Source organism: Trichoplusia ni, chromosome 23, assembly GCF_003590095.1.
Source record: "Trichoplusia ni isolate ovarian cell line Hi5 chromosome 23, tn1, whole genome shotgun sequence".
Classification (NCBI taxonomy): domain Eukaryota; kingdom Metazoa; phylum Arthropoda; class Insecta; order Lepidoptera; family Noctuidae; genus Trichoplusia; species Trichoplusia ni.
In genome coordinates this window covers 114,526-136,755 of record NC_039500.1, presented here as the reverse complement: position 1 = coordinate 136,755, position 22,230 = coordinate 114,526, and the positions used below count along the sequence as shown (strand labels likewise).

Sequence of the window (22,230 nt, the reverse complement as noted above, 5' to 3'; positions counted from 1 at the left end):
AGGTTTTTGTTTATGAAGCTCTGGTTCTATTTAAATAATGGTATTTTTACTAATTTTATTGTTAAATTTATTAAAAATACCGCCACCCGTTGGTCAAAAAAAAGTGCTTCAGCAAATTTTTTCTTCATTAGACAGTTAATGAAATAGACAAATTTATTTGCATACAATATATAATCCCTGTCAATGTTACCAGTTACATTATTTAGTGGGAAAGAGTTTTCACTCTAGTAAACCGAGACTGCTATTCATGTATAACAACTTTCTTTTTTCTGATTGTATCAGACATATTTTATGCTTTGCACACATCTGCTAGCATCTATTACGGTGTTCACGTTATGTTTGCCATGTTTCTTAGTCATAAATCTCACAAATAAGACAAAAATAAACCTAAGATATAAAAAATGTACGTACCTACCCAATTAGGAACCATTTTGTATTAGTATCTATATATTTTCCAAACTCGAATAATTACGTAACTGCTGGTCATAAGTAATGTTTTACGTATCTATGGGTATATTATGTGTGTGGTATTAACACAGTAATTGCTAGAATACATGTTGTTGTACCAGTTTTAGTTCGGCCGAGCGAAACGTTAGTCAAACGTGCAATATTTGTAAATTGAGATATAGAATTAGATCATGAATACGTATATATCTTTAAAAAAATCGGTGTCTCAAATTTTATCGATCTTAAGCGTCGGCCGGATGTAATGTGGCCATGTTGTATATAGTAAAAAAATACAGTATTCTATAGCAAAGTTGTTAGATATTTTAAATTACGGCAGACAATATAGCCTCGTTTTCGATACGTCTTATCAGGTGTCCCATGTATTATAATCATTATGTGAATAGTTCCAATTTTAAATGCTTGTACAGATATTAAAGCAATTAATTTTCATGATTAACTTGCTCATTAGTAATCAGCAGTATTGTGTAAATGGATGATCAATTATTATAATGTATAAGTAGAAGTGTAATAAATAATTAGGTAGGATTAACTTTAACATATTAAAGAGAGTACTGAATATTGTTATGGCTACATTATTAAGTTAAACATAATCAAATGAATTGTACTTGATCAAAGGTATAAGCCGAGTCCAAATTACATTCCAATTGTATAATATCTTTGTACATAAAATAATGTGTAATATTGTGGAATTACCAAATTTTAGATCAGGTATCAAAGAGCTTTAAGGATATTTATACTAAGAAATTTATTGCTCATAAACCTTCGATTAGAAACTTTCTGATATACATTCAAATGCATTTATATATTATTTGACAAAGTAAAATGGGATTTGTTTACATTGGACTGTAAAATACCTAGTTAGTATCTCATTTGTGGACAAAGTAATGAGGGTTCTGTGTAACTTTAGAAAATTAAGCATAAGTGAACCATGCATTTTTAAACTATTAAAATTATAGTGAATTATTCGTGCGATGTAATGTGTATATGCTATTAGGTTTATTCATATGTAACTAGATAGGGCTTCTAGCTCTTACATTCTCAATTTATGCAGTAATCTCTCTGAAAATTGTTGTAACAAGTGTTATTTATAACATGATTTCGTCCTATTTTATGCTCAATGATATAATTATTAAAGCCCTTATATCTGTTAGTAGGTATGAATTGCCAAATGACAATGAGGTAGGTCTTCATAACAGAAGTATTGTAAACCACTTTTTCTTACTTGCTCTCACAAGAATAGTGATGTCCATTCTATATAGTTACTAGTTTGTATTAATTATTGAATTTTATTACTAGGTATTGGGTTTACCTTAGAAAAATAAGCATAATTTTATTTGCTCAAAATATTTTTATACGGAATTATGACAGCTCTGTAATGCATTTTATGAAGGTATATCCTTTGTACAAACTTTCTGTATCTGATTCTTCGTAGTCTGCTTTTCTGATGAACATCATGTTGAGCTAACTAATAGCCATCCTTGCTTTTTCTTCAGGTGTGATATTATTTTAAGTGTTTACTGTAACAACCTATAAAGATGCCCATTCATGTAAACAATTAGATTATGGAAGTGTTTTATTTGATAGTTATCTATATATTTGGTACATTTGATTATGTAATCGTATTTTTTGTAAAATATTATAGTTATATTTATATGGGCAGCTTTATCAATAAATAAGACTTAGGTGTGCATTACAATGTGATTTCATACAAGGCTTTTATGTAATGAACAGATCTTTTTAGCACACCACTGTTGTAACAAATTGTCCATCAAAGACTTTCAACGCAATATTTACTTTCATTTAAATGGAATCTTATGGCAGTATTATGTACAAGCAATATATATATTTTTGTTTAACCTGAATGTATAATAAATGTTTATAAAATAAAATATACTGTTGGTTGTAAAAACAAATTTGTTTTATTGTTATTTTAAATGCAAAATTATAGAAATAGTGGTTTTAATAGTACAATTTAAAATTAAGGTTTATATTCTACAGCACTGATAAAATCAATTACTTCACCTAAAATTAAGTAGAATTATAATAGAATTTATATATAAATCACTGAGTAAAGCAACTTAATGTAATAAATAATCCATTTCGGTTGACAAAATGGACCTATTGATCTTTCTGAGTAAGAAGGTATGTTTTGATTTTTTGAAGCAATTCCTTCTTTACAGTGTCTGGGACTAGCGCACGAGCGCGAGGAGTCACTTTAGTAACCAACATATCAAATGTGACATTGCTGTTTTCATTTTCCTTTACGGCTTCTCGGCATAGCATTCTAACTTGATCCCTCCAACCACATTCGATTAATCGTCTCCTTAATAGTTCTCTGAACCTATAAGAAAAACAAGTCCAATTTATTTACCAGTAAAATTGATAAAATTTAGATACAGTTCAACATAAATAAAACGAAAGGTAAAGCAAAACTTTTCACCTTTCGCGATCTCCACTTAAAACCAACCGTTGATGTGCAATAGTGTTGTTCACGGTCATATTGCTACAAAAGAGAAAACAGTTATTTATTAAAAATAGCATAAGAACCCAATTGAATTTTATGATAATGCACAATGTAGCCAATGTTTGACAAAATAAAAGTACGGATTTGATTTATAAATACGAACCTATTTGGTGTATTTTATATTTAAATTTAGTTTCTAAGTAAAAGATGTAGCCTGTGGAAATGAGATCTGTATTTTGAATATATCTCTCTTATTTTCTTATTTCAATCTTTATAAATTCAGTCGATCCGTCGATGTTTGACATCTGTTTTGATGAAAGATGTTTGACAATTGACATTAATGACTTTCGATCAGTGGGTTGCCACTTTTTCCATCCGTGAGAGATCGGTGTTCATGCAGAAAAACTCTGACGCAATTATAATTTCCTTGCTCTGAAGACAGGACTTGGAGAAGCTTCTGAAGACTGGCTCAGAAGGAAGTAAAATTCAAAGAACTTTTTCATAATTGTGTATACTCATTGGTGCACTATAGATATTTTGGAGGTGCATCCTAGATGCGATACTAGGCTTCTATGAGGATATTAAATAAACTTGGATAAACATTTAAAACTCACAGGAGATGAAGGGAGAACACAAGTGCTGTGCACAAGTGACTCAAGTGGCATGTCAAGCAAGTGTCAACAGACAACAATTGTCTGTCAATAATTAAAAATAACAAGACTGATTCGCTTATTTACAGTTTTGATTCAATTTTAATGCTGTAAGTTATCTTGAACGAAATGTATCTAGTCAGTACTCATTATATTGATTTATCGATTGCTTTGCAATATCCTCTCAATCTATCCAGCATTTTGTAGAAGACGTATCTGCTCAATTAATTATTTATAATAAAACAGCAATACTTCTGCGAAATGATTAACCTAGTCTATTCAATCAATAAAATGCTAGCCACTCTTAGGGTACGAGTGAATATTAAATGAACTTGCTTGAAAATAGAAACTAATGTTTTTGATTCAGTTTTATGATCTTAGAGCTCCTAATCTATAAGGATTTTTTAATTTCAGACTTTATTTATTATTCAAAGAATACATTCGATATCATGGCACACATTATGGTATTGGGATGACATAGATGAAGACATTTTTGTGTGTGGCCGTTGTAAGAGTGTGTTTTACTCCTTGCAAATATTCCTAGATCATAAAAGATTTAATTGTAGCAGTTTTACTGGAGAAAAATCCACAAATGCTGATAGAAGTGCCTTACAGCCTGTTACAGGAAGCAATTGTGTTTCTAGTAATATTGCAATATTATCGGAGAGTGAAAACCCTGGTATAAATACTACAAACCCTACAACAGCTGATGCTACTACAGAACAGATATGGCCTAAGGACCTTACATGTACACTATGCAAGAAAAAATCAAAAAGATAAAAAGTTTACTCACTCATATGAAAACGCACAGTGAGAAACCTTACCAGTGCCCTATTTGTGGCCGGTGTTTTCTTCAGAATTCTCATTTACAGAGACATATACCTTCACATAAATGTTTCCTGATGGTGTTTTGGAAACCACAGCAAAAACTCTTGAGGTAGATCTACTAAGTTATACATGTCCATATTGTGATTTAATACTACCCAATTATAACCAGTACAGAGCACATCAGAAGACACATTCATCTCTTAAACAATACAGATGTATTCAAGGTGAATGCATGGCATTCTATGAAACAGTTGAAGGATTAATGCTGCATGTGACTAGCAATCATGTGAAGACAATTTATACTTGCCACATATGTAATTCTACTTTTAATTTACTTGAAGAAATTGCGATACATCATCAGGGTCACAGTCATCGTGGTAAAGAAAAGGCAACTGATATAAAAGCTATTTAAATGTTCACAGTGTGATGCTAGATTTCGTAAATCTGAGAACTTAACTGTACATATGCTTACAGAAAATCATAACAAAATGTGTATACATTGTAATAAGACATTTGCTAGTGATAAGAGACTGCGTCTGCATCTGCAAATCCATAGAAAACTAAAACCATTTCAGTGTACCATTTGTAATAGCAGTTTTCACATGAAGAAATATTTGTCAACACACATGCTGAAGCATGGCAACAGGCAGTTTCAGTGTCCTGTTTGTAAGTTCATGTTTAAAAGACAAGATTTGCTCCAGAGACATATGAAGAACCATCAGAATAAGAAAATGTTTAAATGCCCTTTTAAAGAAACATTGGATTGTAAGAAAGAATTTTGTCGCAGTGATAAATTAAAGTTGCATATTAAATGTCATACGAAAAATATGGCTAAGCTGACAAATAGTAAAGTCAAAGTTACTCAGGATGAGACTGCAGAGTTAGTATAGGACACTAATGCACAGACTTATAATTTAAACATGTAAGATTCTTGAATATCTATGTTTAACTTAGTATTTTCTTGATGCAAAACATTAAAACAATGCATATTGCACACTAGAAAATTACACCAATGCAACAACTACTTTGAATAATCAAAAAAGTGTTAGAAAAGATAAAGTCAATAGTAGTTGTACTACCGTGCACATGAAAGGCTTCTTTCATAGACAGACAGCAATATTTAATTAACTAGTAAGTCAGTGGTGCCCTGGAACTGGTGTAGATTGGACACATTTAACAAAGCAAAAAAAATAAAAATGGAGTATCACAGTTCATTCATGATTTTACTTCTTGTATCAACAAATCTATTACTTTGTGAAGTGAGTGTTTTGTAAAAACTTATATGTAGTCCATAATTTTGTGAAAAATTAGTGAAATTAATTATTTTATTATTATTATTTTTTAAGTTCTTGTTTGACCTTCCTTAAGTATGTCTTTTTATAAATTTCAGGCTCGCCAGTTTCGTGTTACGGATCAAGTATATTTTGACATAAAAACTGAAGAAAAAGATCTAGGTCGCGTCGTAATAGGTTTATTTGGAGACTTAGCGCCTAAAGCGGTGAAAAACTTTAAATCTCTGTCTACCACTGGCATACAAGGGAAGTCTTATAAGGGCACCTCTTTTAACCGCATAATTAAAAGGTTTATGGTACAAGGTTGGTAAAATTATGTTTCAAGTAGCTCATACATTTCAATTTGAACTTTAACTAGTCTAGTTAAGTTATATATTTGTATTCACTGCATTTGAGCTTTTATTTGTGTTTTTAAGGTGGTGATGTAGTAGCAGACGATGGAACAGGTTCTATAAGTATATATGGAGAAACATTTGATGACGAGAATTTGGAGACACAACATACTGGCGCGGGGTTTGTCTCTATGGCAAATAAAGGTATTTATCAAGGTACCAGATTTAAGATTTATAATTTTGCCCATAACATTTGATTAACTTTAATATTAATTGTTGTAGGTCCAAATACAAATGGCTGCCAGTTTCTTATTACAACAGTTGGAACACCATGGTTAGATAACCTACATACTGTGGTGGGAAAGGTACATACTTACTCAAAATGTACATTGTTATGAAACTCTGAAAGTCTAATTCTTCCAAGATTATTCTTACATGCTTCGTGATGCGCCAATAACTGGACTGTCATACTTTAAGGTCGATGCTTATGCTGCACAAAGATGCATCAAAATTCGTTCATTGATTCACCTTATGGACACAAAAGATCCACTTTCTAATGAACAGTAAATCACTTACTTTTAGTCTTTATGTTTTAGATGTTTACTAATAATATATCTTAAATACAGGTTGTGGAAGGTCAGAATATAATACACATGGTGGAGCACACCCCTACGGATGTTGATGACAGGCCTACAGTGCGCGTGTACATCGCTGACAGCGGGCTGGTGCCAACACCGCAACCATACTACGTGTCTGACGACCCCTACGAGTGAGTATTAATTGTATTTAAGAATTATCTTAATTTGGTTAAAAATGGAATACTTGCAACAAATGGGAGAAGACCTTTGCCCCACAGTGTCATTGACAGTTGCAAAAAAGGATTCTCTATTTGGTGATTGACGATTGTATTGTAAAAACTAGAAGTCGTAACCACCATCTTCACTCACTCACTGTTGTCTTGTCTGTAAGGATTTGTTTGGTAGCGCGGTCATACAAAACTCAACCTTAAAAGCTTTGAAATAGGCACTAATAAATTGTAAAAATGTGCGGAAGAAAATACAAAAATAATCCGTCTGAAATTAAACCTATTACATGCTTTCTTACATGGCTTCCAATAACATATCTTAGGCTTATTATAATTGGATTTATTTTATTAACAATATTAAAACACTTTTCGAAATAAGTTTTAAATCATAAATGTATTGTACAGTTCGGAGTTTCTAGTTCCCTGGATGCCTGATGGAGATGTTGATCCATATAACAATTTACAATCTCTAAAAAGACTTTCTAAAAAGAACCATCTTTCTTAACAGTACAATATTTTGATAGTAACTGTCGTGAGAATGATTCATTATTAAATGATGTAACGGTTTACTTACGCGTATTTATCGGGGTGTCGGGCTACCCTAGTACAATGTTTAATTATAATTCATTAAGTGAAAGAGATGGCGCTATCGAACATTGTAATTTTATCTCTGCCTGCCTGCCCGAAGTAATTTTAGAGTATATGATCGATTTGTGGGTACTATAATAATATATCTGATGCGTTTGTTCGCAGTCTGTGGGCGTGGATCAAAGCGTCAGCAGTGCCACTCACCATGTCCTTCTCTATCCTCGGCTTCTTTCATTGGATGATGAGGAAAATGGAGATATGAATAACTATGTACAATTTATGTTATTACCCAGTCACTTAAATATATCAATTTTATAAAGGAAGGCAATCTAAAATCACTCAAAATAAAAGTTTTGATTTAATCAATTTGTGTTTATTTTTAGTCACCATAAAAATCGGTAAAGTAAATATTGTTCCTTATAAAATATATAATATACCTAGTTCACTGTTCAAATAAATATTTACAATAGCTCTTATTATACACTAGTATGTATAAGTTCTATAAATTAGTCCTTTTATTGTAAAACAATCTTATTTATGTATATTAACAATGATTGGTAAGCATATTATTGATATTATTTCGAATTTTTAACTACCTGTAATAATTATGCTGTTCATTTTTAGTTGAAAGCAGATTTTTGTGAGTTGAGTTGACTTGAATTGAGTTATCAAACAAAAGTATTCATTTTGTAAATGAAACGTAAAATTCATACTACTTCGCCAAGATTAAATTTCGGCTTCAAGTTTATACTGTTCAGTGATTTCTGATTTACACACTATACAGCATTGATATAATTGTTTAGTATTCTTGAATACAGTGCTACAGCAGTAAGAGCAGCGCAGTGAGTAGTACCGCGGCGGGTGTGAGCAGATGCGTGTGCGCGGCGTCGGGCGCAGCAGGTGCGGCCTGGTCGGCGGTGCGCTGCGCCGCGGCCCCGCAGGCGCGCGCGCACGACTCCCACACGCGGCACACGTCGCACGCGCTCGCGCCCGGCGCCGAGAAGAACACGCGCGCGCGGTGACCTGCGCAGAGAACATGGGGTCAAGTAATCGGATAATGTTAGGAGGCTAATGTTTTTGAATATTTTTTTGGCTATACCAGTGGATTTTCAGCGGTATACGTTCCACATAGGAATTAGTTTTAAGTTGTTAAAAGCATACAAAAAAAGTCGAAAGATTTTCTTTTTCTCCACGCTTGACTTTCACGTAAGGATTCAGCTGCAATATGGTAGTGTTAATGTATACCTACGTTTAAATACTCTAAAGCGCAGAATATGAGATTGGGGTATACCAATTTCAGTGTCAAAACTGGTTTATCTATTACAAGGTGTCAAAACCACAAGCTGTAGAAAAATGCGCTATCAGAAAATCCCATAAACCTAACAACTCCATGACTAGATAGAAGATGAATTAGATATGAATGGGGATTTTGTCAGCTTATTTAATTAGGAACCTGGCTACTGTACAACTTAAGCAACATAATATAATAATCTTGTGTACTAACTGGAGTCATACAAGTCGTGCAGCGTGGCCCAGGCGGGCCGCTGCCTCGCGACGGGCAGCGCGCGCGGCGCGGCCAGCGTGGCGCAGCGCTCGGGCCGCGCGGCGCGCACCGCCGCCCGCACCTGCGCGCCGCCCGGGGCCACGCGCGCCCACACCACGTGACGCGCCGCCTGGGGACAACAGGGACGAGGAAGGTGTAAAATGTTGTAAGTCATCCTTAAATGTAAGTCATCATTATGGGTCCCCCCAAAAAACATAAAACTCAAGGTAGAGAAAGATGCACTTCTACAAACATTGTCGTTGCTATCAATTAAATTCGAAGGTTATATTATTTCGATTTATCACTCTTCCATTCAAGTTGTCGATCGTTATTGCTTGATACTATTTTAAAACAAGTCAAGGAACGAAAGCATAAATCGATTATATTAAAATACTTTTCTGAAAACCGCACACAAATTGCTTCAGACAAACGCGAGAAAATCACGGTCAACAATCGGAAAAACAATCGAGCTAAAAACCTGTTTTTTTTAGTCACTTAAAAAATTATATAGCATTAAAAATGAGTATAATAAAAGAGCCACTTAAGATCTGTAGCAAATAACGGTATACCTAAATATTACAGTTCACTCTTTGATTCATACAAACTTACCGTTAATTCTGTGAGTGTGTTGATATCAGCAACGTATCCAGATGGAAGCTGCACTGTGAGGAGTGTTAGCCCGCTCTCAGTCTCGTTCCCTTGTGCTACAAATCTGAAGATGCACAAGAATAATATTGATGGTAGATTATTGATTTGTTTAACCGGTAAAACATAATTAAATTTTAGAATCATTCTTTGTTTGCCTTGTTTCCTGTCTATTATTTCAACTGAATTTCAGATATTATATTCTACAATATTTTTAAGTGAAACTTCTTTTGCGACTTCGACAGAGAGTGAATGCGCCGCATTCGTATTCATTTCCAGATGATGAAGTTTCACTGCTTCCCCGCGGAGCTTCTTCCACGTCCTCCATTTTTTTTGTATAGTTACTTTTAACACCACGACAAGTCTATAACATATCACATTATAAATAATTCGTAGTTATTGTTACCCGAAGCAGATGGAGAGTTGCAGTCGGTCCTTGGTGGAGACCTGGTCGACGCGCGGGTCGAGCGTGTACCGCGGCCAGGCGGCCGTCACGTTGGTGGCCGCGCGCGTGCCCACGCCCAACAGCGCCAGCCCGCGACCCTCCGTTACCGCCGATACTGAGCGGCTGCTGCGGATCTGTGGAAGAGGTAGAGCCTTAGGTAATAGAAAAATATAAAGAGTCTTCTTTGAGCGAAAGGTTATGTTTTGTGTGTATTGTTTGCAACGGAAAGTATTGATAAGGGTAATATGTGAATTTAGCTATATATAACATAGTAATATAGCTTGTTATGGGAGCGATTTCGTTCGAAGAAACGCACCTATGTTTTAAAAGTGCCTGGAAAATGGCCTATTTGAAATGGAAACTTCAGATCTTGATTTTAGAAATTGACTTTGGCCAGTAGTCCTTGGATATATCCATCGAGTTTTCTATGTGATTCTTTGAATTGGCAAAACTATTATAATGATTAATCGATTAACATGAAAAAAAACGAACAATGCTTACTGCAAACAAAAAAACCCTTGCTGAGTTCATAGTGTACAAAAGAATATAGGATAAAACAAATTCATTTCAAAGCATAAATCTTAAAATGCAATTAAAAAAACCTGCAAGCGAATGGAGAATTTCGCCACGTTTAAAAATATTTAAAGTACTTAAGTAGTTTAAGTTTACCGATTTGGTTTGAATGACGAGGGCATTGTTGTCGCCGATCTGGAACTGTCTCGTATCTTCAGATCCCGTCTCGTTCACCGACACTCGGAGCTTCGATGTCGTTTTTACAGTTTCTGCGTACTGCGCTATCGCGTCAATCTGAAAGGTATTGTCACTTTTGTTGTTGTTATAAAATTTCTTACACTCTACAGATCACCGCAAGAATTCGCGTCAATGGGCTGATGCGCTCTGATATCCCGTTGGTCTAGGTTACCATACTAATAACCACTGTACGCTACTTGCCCGTTCCCCGTGTAAATCAAGCATTTCTGGTATTTATTAATGCTTGTTCTGAGCTTGGCTGCTCTTGTTACTTCGCTTACTGCTTAACTCACATACCATTAAAGACGTTATAGAAAGAAATAGGAAAACTTACAACTTCAGGATCGGGGTTAACAGGCAGATAGGCAGACTTCAGTAGGTAGCGCACGACGGGCGAGGCTTCCTCCACGAGGCGAGCCCCTAGCATGGCGCGCAGCCCCCACGCCGCTGTGTTGGCCTCCAGGCTGTTGCCCTTCAGCCAGGGATTCCGCCACTCGTTACCAGATAATGTCCGGGACCAGAATAAAGTGGAGCCTGTGTGTAGTCAGAAAAAATGCTTGGCAGTTTGAACAAAAGGATACGTAAAGACATAAGCAAAAAAAAAACTGTAGATAGATAAAAGGTTGTTCCGATAGATTTGAATGGGTGAAAATGATGTTGGTCGTTTAATTTATTAAATATTCTATTCTTATTAATTACGTCTACTACTGGCGAATACTAATGTGAAGTTTTTTGCCATGTCGTGTCGTACCAAGTATTCCCATACATCTTCAATTGCCTATAGCTAACTAACTGCTCTGCTATAACTGCACTTACCTGTAGTATTAGCGTATTTGTCCATCATTTCCAGTGTCTGTGTGAGTTGAGGGTGTCTCGCTACAGCCAAAGCTCCTCCGATGACGGCCAGTGAGTAAGCGTCCAGTTCAGGGGATAATCCTTTTACTACGAAGTCTAATGCTTTGTTGATGTTGTTTTTGTAAAGAACTTCGCTGCCCTAGAAAACAACAGATCTTTTACAAAATAAGCTGCAACATTTGTTCTCTCGGATCTGGTCTTTTGCAGGGAAAAGGCCTTAATTAAAGGCCTTGGATTTTTGTGGTAGTCACCTACACGTTAAGAATTATTCTGTATACGTAATATACTTGGAATTGGTAAGTTACCTTGGCCTGATGCAGGGCAAGCATGGCTTGCGCAGTAAGTGGCAGCAGTGCTTGTGCGTGTGGGTCGTTGCGGCCAGTGGTCTGCGGGGGCCAGCTGCCGTCAGTCTGCTGCGCGTGCGCAAGCCACACCGCCGCCCGTCGTGCTGCTTCTGGTTCTACTGATATGTAACGCGAACAACGGGATAGCCATCTTGCGGCTACTGCTGTCATCCTGTAAACCATGATGAGTTGAAGACATGTAAGTAACTAAGTAAGATCAGTGAAATCACTTGATTGAGGAACTGTGAGACGGAGATTAAAGTTTCCGGGGATTTAAAGGCAAGATGATAAAAGGAAAGTAAGGTTTGAAAGCACTTACCATACATTTCCTTGAGCGTCTGCGTCAATTTCAGCTGCAAAAGATCCGTCAGGTCTGCGGTACGCCATAAGTCGCTGATAGCCATTGGATGCTAGTTCTCGCACTTCCTTCGTACTCGCTACTTCCTCTTGACCTGTTGCCTGCGGATGAAATGTATGTTATTGTGACACTTAACAATAGATATGAACTATCCATTTTTAAGTTCACATTTTACCCAGACCGAAAGATATTTTTTTAAGATTTGGCATCGCCATTTACATTAACACAAAAAAAAACAGACGTGTCCGTCCAAACCGAAATACTGATTACAGCACAGAATTGGAGGCCGTTTTTGCATGGACTTGCATTGAATTACCTGTAAGTAGTCAAGCAGTACGCAGGCGAGTGCGAGTGGTCTGGCGGCCTGAGCAGCGTCAGTAGCGGGCGCGGGGGGCTGCTTGGCGGCCTGCAGGGCCCCGGCCAGCAGGTCGCCGCCCGCCTGCAGCCACGTCTGCCCCGCGCGCTGGCCCGCCGGGACCTCCAGCGTGAGGTTGGCTCGGGCTACGCCCCGCCGGGCGTCTAGCAAGCCCCACGTGAATAACTCCTCTTCGTAACCATCCTGGAATCAAGTAAATATCTTTGTAGACTTGTTGACTTGAGGTCGATGTTATTTCGTTCCAAAGGTATTTTGTTAATTCCCAAAAAGTATACATCCATAAATAGTCGAAGATTATAGTCACATCTTACGATATGCATAATTAATCAGTTGCCTGTAAAGCGTTTGAAAGTCTTCCTATTGAACAAAAACAAACAATTATAATTTTCAATTTACCTTAACTTGAATGGATCTGAAGAGCGAGTCAGAGACGCCGTTACCACTAGCTTCAATGATGATAGGCGCATTTCCGCTGCGTATCACCGTCAACAGGAAGGCGGTGCTCACTGACCCACGTGCTGGCACTGTTACACGTACTCTTCGGAAGAGCTCGATTTCTTGAAAAAAAAAATGTAACAATTATGTACAATTTCAAATCATTATTAAAATATCTGACCTTTGCTGCCGATAAGGTCAGGATGTTAAATGAGGTATAAACAGATCTTTAGTTTTGTGAGCACTTACTTTTCTGCGAATCAAGTTCGTTGTCGAGAGGTTCGAATTCGAAATATAAGTCGCTGTTGTAAAACGTGACCTCGACTGAAGTGTCCACTGCGAGCGTAGTCTTCAAAATAATCACTGCAGCCACTGTCTCGCCCTTCTGCAGAGTCGTTGGGAGTTCGGCAGACAAGGACAGTGGGACAGAGGTTGTGAACTTTTGCGGCGAAGCCAGACCAAGACCGAGGGTTGGGTGGACTGAAAACGCTCCAATTGAGAATTCTCCGGGCGTGACTGGTGTCCAGCGTTCTTTTGCACCGGTTCCATCATTACTGCAACAAAACATGATGATGAATTTGAATAATGATTTTTTGTTTTTTTAGCTAGACTTGATAGATTTACAAACTGTATAATTACCCAATAGTAAGATTGGCCACCATCCACGTAGGTTGTGGTGTGACCGTAAGATAGTATCTAGGAGAAGGCGGAGGAGGAAGTCGACTGAAAGCATACGGTCCTGCCTGTGGTGCTCTGGTTCCAGTTTCCATTGGAGATTCAGTCGGGAAAGAGCCTAGAATAAGAAATTATTAGTTTTTTTATTCATTTGAAAAGTAAATATGACTAAAAACTATTTGTGGTAGAATTTTACCATCTGGGTTGCTTTTCACAACAGCACCATCTGTGAGTATCACCACTCCTGCGTTCTGGAAATCAAAGTTATATTATTGATTTTCTACTAAAAGTATAAGATTTTACTAAGCCAAGATTTAATTCGTTTAGCTTACTTTAAATACGTCTGAAGTGGTGTAACCTCCCAAATCCAAGCCCATTCCTGGAAGATGATCATCGTTCTTGAATAGCGAGTGTGATAGACCATTGAAGCTCTCGACTTCCCGCTCAACCTGGAATAAAAACGACATTATTCTAACTATTTGCTTGCTTCTGATATATTTTCGATATGTGATATTTGCACTGCGACCCCTGAGATAGGAAATGTTGACTCCAAAAAGATATGTGAAAATGATGACATATCCTACTTACAGAACAAATGATATAAATATGAACCAATAACTCAGTATTTTTCGGAATTACTTACGGCGAGCATGTTAAGTCCACTACCGAGTCCATTGTGACTGGCCAGTCCTGCTTGGATTGCGTTTACGTCTTCTGCCAGCAGACCAACTATGGCACCAGCATCGCCTGTCACTTTAAGTTCTACTAAAGTATTAGGACGAGTTCCTGCGCCTGTGCTCGATACTGGAGATACGGCAATCTGTAGAGTAATGCTGGGTCTTTAAGGTTCAAATCCCGGCACGCACGAATGTTTTCAAAGCCAAGTATGTTTATAATCACAGGTATATTAAATAACAGCGGGCTAAAAACTGAGTTAATTTTTATTCCGACTTCAAAAGGAATGAGGTTTCAGGTCATTTCGTCATGACTTTTTATTATTATATCAGAACTTCGGACTGGATGAACCGATTTTGTTGTTTTTTTTTTCATTTAAAGTGAAATAGCTGTCATTTTGTACTTTTTCTATCGAAGTCGGTTATATATACAACCGACTTCGATATATTCGTTAGAAAAATATTATATCAAGTTTAGTTAATTTTTATTAGTGGTCCAATAAGCAAAGCTAGGAATCGTTTAAGCCTTAATCACTTATTCACCTCGTTTTGCAGTAGATTTCCTTGCGGCGCGTATACGGCCGCTGAAAGCACTTTGTTAACATCAACACGTGGATACCACGCCACAATGACGCAACCTGGAGACATGCGTGACGTCACTGATACAGTCACATCTACGCTGCGACGAGCTGGACTCAGCTGTAACAAGATTAAGTTTCTGTTTTAAAGGTCAAGGTTAAAAGGTCCTGTTTTAAATAATATTGAATAAATTAAACCAAACTTACCTCTACAGTCTTCGCTACAATAATATCGCCTCTCCCTATAACGACATAGTGAACTAGATCCATGGGCTCAGTGGCGGAGATTCTCGCTCGCATCTCGTCACCGACTCCGGTCCCACGCGTTAGTACTTCAACAGTTAGGAACTGGCCGAATGAGTACTCGCTTCGTTGGACGTTCACTACTCGTTCTGCCACCTCCTTGTACTTGATCTGTTCACAAAAAAGGTTAATAGTAATTGTAGATTTTTGACGTTGATAATTTGCCAATTTTTTCCATTTTGAGAGACGGAAGAGTGACAGGAAATGGGATGGGTAAGCTCTTATAATAGAACTCAACTTTGTTACGCAGTAGTGACGAGTTTTATCTATTGAGATAGTAAGCAAAACTTAAAACAAAATATTACTATATTGACTAATGACACTTTTTTCACATTACAGTCAAGAAATCTAGATAGCAAATCTTCGTTTTTTCCTACCTTAAGCTCTAATTGGTTTAGAGAGCTTTTCAGAGAAGGCTTATCTTATTATAAATATCCCTTAATTATAGCTTACCACTAAATTAAGCGTAGAGTTGATATGAGCATTATCAGGCACCACTGTGTAGGTCGCTATACCCTTGTTCAGGGTAACGGTGGTGATATTGACGGGCGCGCCATCATCCCACAGTCTCTCCACAGTCACATCCCCATCCGTAGGCATCACCAGCCCGGACGGATCTACTAGTTCGATCTGGAAAATTAATTTAGATTTAGGTTTTAAGTCACTTCGTGCAGTTCTGCGGGTTTTTGGAATTTAGACAGTACAAAAAAGGTATGCTGATAAAAAAAAAATTGGGAAAATGTGTGATTAGATATCAGTATTCGCTATTAGGTTTATTTACTTGCTCTTTCTTATTTCGTAAGCTTGCTTAAGATTTCACCAAGGCCAAAAGGACTCGCCTTATCAATTTTCCTATTTGTATATTGTTATTTCTGTCTGAGTTTGAAATTAAATTAAATTTACCTGTACAATATACGGCAGAGTAGGCTTGAAGTGTTCTGGTGCTGATACTTTCAATCTGTACGGGGCTCTTAATAACAGTATCCTAGACGTCACATTTTGTTTGATAAGAGTATTTTTCTCTTCGATCACAGCTTCGACGACGAGCGGCCTCGCTGCATCCTCAACGAGGTCAAGGTCAGTCTTGAGGTCGAATGTCACTTGTGTTTGACCGTTAATGTTGATCACTTTTCGGGTAGGGGAAGCGACAACTGGTTGTAGGACTCCGGAGAAAAATACAGGGTATGCTGATATCGTCAGTTCACCGCTTACTGGTATACCATTGAAGTGCCTAAAAAATCATAAAGAATCTTTTTGATACCATTCAGATAATCAATGAGGTAAAAAAGGTTGAATATAAGTATGTCTATTATACACATAGCGTGTAAATAATGTTCGTTCGATAACCGATGTTTACTCGTTCAATAAGGTTTTTATTAAATTACGGCCGCTTCATCGAATTGTATTGATAAAAACTGACATCGCGTTGCGTCTACAAACGGTTCTTGCTTATTTACGGAATTATTATTCTATTGAATTTGAGAGATGAGTTTTTCTTCGGTGTAATGAGAAACGACAGCTTTCACTAAGAAAATTCCTTTGTTTATAGCAATGATGAGAAAATTTAATTAGTTCTATAAAACTACGTTATTTTTGTAGTCAGAGCAATATTTCCAATAATAATTCTGGATTATCGTGATTGGATAACGAAAGCCTAAAATGTAGAACCAGTTTTAGAACATTATAAACTGTGAATATGATTCTGGCAAACAACTTTGTTCACAACATAACACGTTCCTTAAAGTAAAGTTCACTTGTTTTTGACAAGTTTTTTTTCGCTTTCATGTGTTCTAATTAGAGATGACGAGAGACGGATCCTCCAGACGACTCATACTTTCTGTATTTGTTCCGATACCTTTGCACTTCAACCAAAAATGATTTACAACAAAACTGTAAAAAATACTTTAGTCACTTGAATATTTGAAAAATCTATCAAAGAGATGAAAGGATCAAATATATTTGAGAAAAAATAATCTAAGCTTTTCTTTACCTTACCAATTAGTTTACTACTCCTAGATTGAGTGTCGATTATCGCTAATAAATTCACTTACTTTGCAGTAACATTGATATCAAATCTGCCATCTGTGAAGAGCACTTCTTTAGGCATCTGCATTTCCATATGGAAGTGTGGCTGAACGTAGTCTGCGACCAGGATACGATGGGAGTACTTCTGCCCACGAGCTTCCACCTGCATGAGTTATTATGCAAACATTGAAATTTGTATCTCTTAAGGTCATCGAGTAGGCGAACATTTTTTTGACGATTTGTTCCAAGCGTGCTTCGAGGCTAATCGTAATATCCGGAATTATTCAAGCAAATTGAATTGTGTTGCAAAATATTATATTGAAGAACATTTCAATCCCAAATGACTGATTAGCGCAGGTACTGATATAAGTGGAAATTCTGGACAAAAACTCCTGCAGGTTCGATGTACTTTATTCATGGGTAATTTTAATAATTTGGTTGTTAATTACTGTTGAGCATCATAAAACCCGACAAGCTACTTGATTGCTTGCTGTGAAGTCATGGCCTGAGACAATACGAGGAAGTTATAACAAGAAACAGTGTATTTAATAGTTGTTTTCCTTCTCACCAACAGCAATTACATATTAATTTCTCATTACTTATAATAAAAAAGGTAAGACGGTGACTGAAAATAACATAAAAAATATGAGTACTGAGCTAAATAGGAACGTCGATATATAAAATATATTTGGTATTGACTGATAAAAAGTTGTCACACGCCGGTTGATATTGGGAAAAGTAAATATTACTTAACTCACACCTTTAAGTTACTATTCATTCGTAATATATGCCTACGTAATCCGAAAGCCGCTTAAAGATAATAATTCAAAAATGAAAGTTCTGTTCAAGATTTTTAGGCTCTACATTTCGTAACCTGCCAATTAAAGAAAGTATTTAGAACGGTTTTCTTTTAAGGAATAAAGTATTTTTTTAGTTATGCGCTCTATAGTAGATTTTTAAATAACTAAATACCTTATGTGTTTTACCTGTATCGTCCATTCCCCGAGAGCTGGCTCGTCAGCTAGTAGCAACTCCTCAGTGAGGACTCCTCGGTCGAGCTCTGCACCGACCCATTGTCTAATAGGCGAGCCGCCGGTGTCCAGCACGCTGACATCCACCGTCGTCGACAGCGGCAGCAGGTACCTGCGCCGGCGCACAGGTCAACGATCGCTTCACAATCATACGTAATCTTACGCGCACAAGCTGGCGTATCGCCGATGGTACAGAAAACGAAAGTATCTCGCATCTACTGTACCAAACAACTCTTAATAGGCTTAGGTACCTTTGAATGTTTTCCTCGCTAAATGGAACAAGGACACAGATGGTCTGTGATAGCCAAACAATCGATTGATGTGTTACGCATTAACAATTGCGTTAATGTTTTGTTTTACTATGGAGTTAATTAAACTTGTGACCTCGCATTATATCTATGCAACATCCGTTTTTTCTTGGTGTCAATAAAGTTTGCAATATATTGTCTGATAGGTTTTACGTGTATTGTATGTGGATGTATGGTTTATTGCTTGCAATTCAAGTATACCGTGACAAATGTGACTTACACACACGCGCCGTAAACAAAAAAATAACATTGATATTTTCAATTAGGTAACTGCGGTCATTTGTTCGGTAAATGTTCAATTACTTATTGATTATTCTCGATGTTCTCACAATAGTACCGTACGTGAAAACTCGAAGATTTCCTATTTAGTACAGCTATAAAGCGACAAGTCTTACTTGTCTAAGGCGATGACCCTAAAGTTGATGGTATCTCCGGGTTGGTAGACACGTTTGTCGGTCTGCACGAAGATGCAGAAACTGCGCGGTTGGTAGAGCAACGGTGACGACGACGAGAATAGCGGGCCGGAGGTTGACCGCGCCACCAGCGCGTACTGTCCCGGCCCAGGGTCACCGATCTGCAGGTGGAACAAATTTGTTACTTTTTTGGGAGACCAATTTGGTTTACAACTGTTGTGGTTTATACTTTCAAATAGAATCAATACCGAATGAAGGCAGTTGTTTAAGATTATCTGAAAAATAAACAAACTCCATCGGGGGAGGAAAAGGATAGTGTCGGGCTCTTACTGACTAAACCTGAACTGCCATTCTAGGTCATCCACGTTTTTGTGTCGGTGTATGACAATGTGTTGCAATCCTTCATACAGAACAATAAGATACCTTGACGATAAAATGTTTACAAGACGGATTTTCACGGTATGGGACAGTTATCTCCCGGAATCTGCCGTTAAGAATCCGGAATATGCGGTAACTGTTACTTAATCATATAATCTGTGGATACTCACTTCAAGTTCTATTAGTCTTGATGTAGCCGCCGGGACCTGTACCTCTCTTCCTTTAGTGAATTGTTCTCCGTTAGCCCGGCGACCCTCCACGGCGACGTACAGGGTGTAGGCTCTCGATCCGCCTGCGATCGCCACTGTGTATGAGCCATAAGGACGCAGGGCACGTGGTCCTAGCACTGATATACTGTGAAATATTTTCAATGTTTAGGCAATAGTAATTCTTCCTAAAATAATTTGCTTTGTGTAATGTATCTTTTTTTAATATTTATCGCCCACTTATCCACCGTTTTCAATGAAATCAGTTGGCTCTACATTGGTCTAACTTGTGTTATATTGGTAAAATATTCAATATTTGACCTTTGATTAGAGGTATTTTTATATAATACGGTTTCATATGATTGACATTTGGATTGAATACTCATAAAGTTTAATACATATGGAACTAAATTGCGTTGTACGACTTACCATTGTACTAAAAGTGGTGCTGTGAGCGCTACAATTAAGTAGTATAGAGAGATTTTATGACTCATCTTTCTGAAATAGAAATGATACACATCTTATAAAGAAATTGGTTTCCGCCTGGTAAGCGTAATATTACGTTAAAAAGTATGTTTTCTATGAAGTCATTTCGCAATTTTCAGGAGGAAAGTCCTCTTTTTAATTACTGAATAATCTGCTCGTTTACTTTTAGTCATTATTTAAATCAACTGAATATTTTGTTACCACACCTGTTAAATACTTACTTGTATTGTACCTACTTCATTCACATATTTTATTCCTAGTGGATATATTTACCAAGTGACTAATGTAATCTTTATGTTAAACCGCAATTTTTGTACCTAAAGTTTAATAATAATAACTTTGTTACTGCTACTGTTTAGCAAGTATTGTAATTATCGGCATCCTACACATGTTTACGTTGCCATGAATGGGTCTAACAGCCTTCTAAATGGTCACGCTCTATATGGTCAACAAAGATTTAAACTTATTCGTAAGCCTAACGTATGAAGCACATATTACATCCACCTATGTGAATGGATATCGTGTTATGAAATTATGAATTGTATTGTAAGTTGTTTTGTTGTTTATGAAGTATGAAGCAAAAATATTTTTGAGCATTTTTATCGATCTTGTTTTGGTATTTACAGATTGTTATGACGTTTCTTCTCATTTGAAATATTTTGGACCGTGCATCTAGAGTCGATATTGTAAAGTTTTGAAAGTATCTGGACCACGGATCTTATTCAAATAAATATTCCTTCTATTTCTCTATTCTCGTAACAAAAAAACACGATTTGATTAGTGCACGTTTGTATTGATGTCACCAGTGCGCGTAGTTCCTTGCATTTTATTAGCATAAAGTATGATTTGTTCCAATGTCGTGGGTGAGCTGTTTGTTGCTTATGTATTGAATTCACATATTTGTCATATGTACAAGTATAACTTGTGTCCTTGTGTTGTTTCTGACTCACTATGTCAACATTTGCGTGGGCGGAACAGCCTTTTGGGACCGATATGGTAAAACGTCGCTTATTTCATTCAAAAAATTACTTAAGTAATACAGCGTCTTTATGTGGTAAATATTTGTGAAGGAAGATATGAAAATATTACCGGACGTGTAAATTTTTGGTAAATATTTAAACTAGAGTAATTTTAAATGAGTGTATTGTTAAAGACTTTCTCCAGACCCACGACATTGCTTTGAAATGTCATGTTTACCTCTCCGGAGGCAACAAAACAATCGCTGCAATACACAGACGGGGTAATAGTAGAAGAGTGCGTGACTGCCTATTTTGAACTACTTAAATATTTATTTACTTAAAAATGTATAAACATGTATGTAAATATTTTAACGTTTTATAAAAGTAAACATAAAAGGATTTAAGTTTTAAGTCACCTTAAATCTCAACCTTTAACTTGTACAAAAATAGAAATTACGCACATGACTAAAGAAAGCGGCTGATCCAAGTCCAATTGCGCTGACCTGTTAAGCACTACAGTCACTTTGAACACTTATTTAATTATAACTTATCACTATATCACAGATCGATTGATTCGGGTGCACATAGTTTGTGTGGTAGCGTGGAGGCGCGACACAGCGTCGGCGCGGGGTGCACTGTACAACTAACAATAAGTGTTGCGGAGTGAGGCAGCGGCGCCTACGCACAGGTGGGGCGCCGCGAAGCCTTGCGAAAATCCACCGCCGCGCAGTACCTGTGAATGTGCAACGCATACTCATACTATGCAGCGTAGTTGGTCTCTTTATTGAAGCCAGCGTAGGAAACGGTCGACTCTACATTTAAGAACTTGTATTTGCATGTTTATTGCGGAAAATAGTTCAGGACCGATGATTATCGCATTTTCCCACAGGTGACCTATTATTTTAGAATGCAGGTAGATACCTAATGGTGTAATTAAAATTCTCAAATAAAAGTAGCATTACCTACATTTTTTGGCAAGGTCTTATTTAACCTACCTAACCACAGTCATTGCACAT

The 22,230-nt window shown here is 36.9% G+C and overlaps 2 protein-coding genes and 1 pseudogene across 2 annotated transcripts; 2 read left to right on the top strand and 1 right to left on the bottom strand.

The window, feature by feature from the left end:
- The first annotated feature begins 4,050 nt into the window (after nucleotides 1–4,050).
- Nucleotides 4,051–4,523, top strand: LOC113504985 (annotated as a pseudogene).
- A 293-nt stretch (nucleotides 4,524–4,816) lies between these two features.
- LOC113504880 (peptidyl-prolyl cis-trans isomerase B-like) lies at nucleotides 4,817–7,793 on the top strand. The gene is made up of 6 exons (XM_026887384.1): nucleotides 4,817–5,669; nucleotides 5,801–6,005; nucleotides 6,119–6,238; nucleotides 6,317–6,399; nucleotides 6,661–6,803; nucleotides 7,593–7,793. The coding sequence occupies exons 1-6, from the start codon at nucleotides 5,607–5,609 to the stop codon at nucleotides 7,687–7,689; spliced, it is 711 nt and encodes a 236-aa protein (XP_026743185.1). The 5' UTR covers nucleotides 4,817–5,606; the 3' UTR covers nucleotides 7,690–7,793.
- A 52-nt stretch (nucleotides 7,794–7,845) lies between these two features.
- Nucleotides 7,846–22,103, bottom strand: LOC113504879 (CD109 antigen-like). Its single transcript, XM_026887383.1, has 26 exons — nucleotides 21,676–22,103; nucleotides 20,199–20,267; nucleotides 19,734–19,917; nucleotides 19,168–19,346; nucleotides 18,420–18,576; nucleotides 17,460–17,596; nucleotides 16,312–16,639; nucleotides 15,862–16,038; nucleotides 15,313–15,519; nucleotides 15,071–15,226; nucleotides 14,497–14,673; nucleotides 14,186–14,302; nucleotides 14,050–14,104; nucleotides 13,818–13,971; nucleotides 13,428–13,732; nucleotides 13,140–13,300; nucleotides 12,684–12,926; nucleotides 12,329–12,468; nucleotides 11,971–12,181; nucleotides 11,627–11,804; nucleotides 11,145–11,344; nucleotides 10,730–10,867; nucleotides 10,022–10,194; nucleotides 9,580–9,682; nucleotides 8,932–9,100; nucleotides 7,846–8,450 (listed from the first exon to the last, which is right to left on the bottom strand). Exons 2-26 carry the CDS (start codon nucleotides 20,261–20,263, stop codon nucleotides 8,248–8,250), a joined length of 4,317 nt encoding a protein of 1,438 aa, XP_026743184.1. The 5' UTR covers nucleotides 20,264–20,267; nucleotides 21,676–22,103; the 3' UTR covers nucleotides 7,846–8,247.
- Nucleotides 22,104–22,230: the final 127 nt, after the last annotated feature.

Excerpts from the sequence above, each read along its gene's own strand:
- LOC113504879 (XM_026887383.1), bottom strand. The coding sequence starts at position 20,263 with ATGAGTCATAAAATCTCTCTATACTACTTAATTGTAGCGCTCACAGCA. Across the intron at positions 15,227-15,312 it reads TTGTAGCGAAGACTGTAGAG|CTGAGTCCAGCTCGTCGCAG; the intron begins GTAAGTTTGGTT and ends ATCTTGTTACAG. Across the intron at positions 9,683-10,021 it reads CAACTCTCCATCTGCTTCGG|ATTTGTAGCACAAGGGAACG; the intron begins GTAACAATAACT and ends GTGCATCTTCAG.
- LOC113504880 (XM_026887384.1), top strand. The coding sequence starts at position 5,607 with ATGGAGTATCACAGTTCATTCATGATTTTACTTCTTGTATCAACAAAT. Across the intron at positions 6,239-6,316 it reads TGTCTCTATGGCAAATAAAG|GTCCAAATACAAATGGCTGC; the intron begins GTATTTATCAAG and ends TAATTGTTGTAG. Across the intron at positions 6,400-6,660 it reads TACATACTGTGGTGGGAAAG|GTTGTGGAAGGTCAGAATAT; the intron begins GTACATACTTAC and ends TCTTAAATACAG.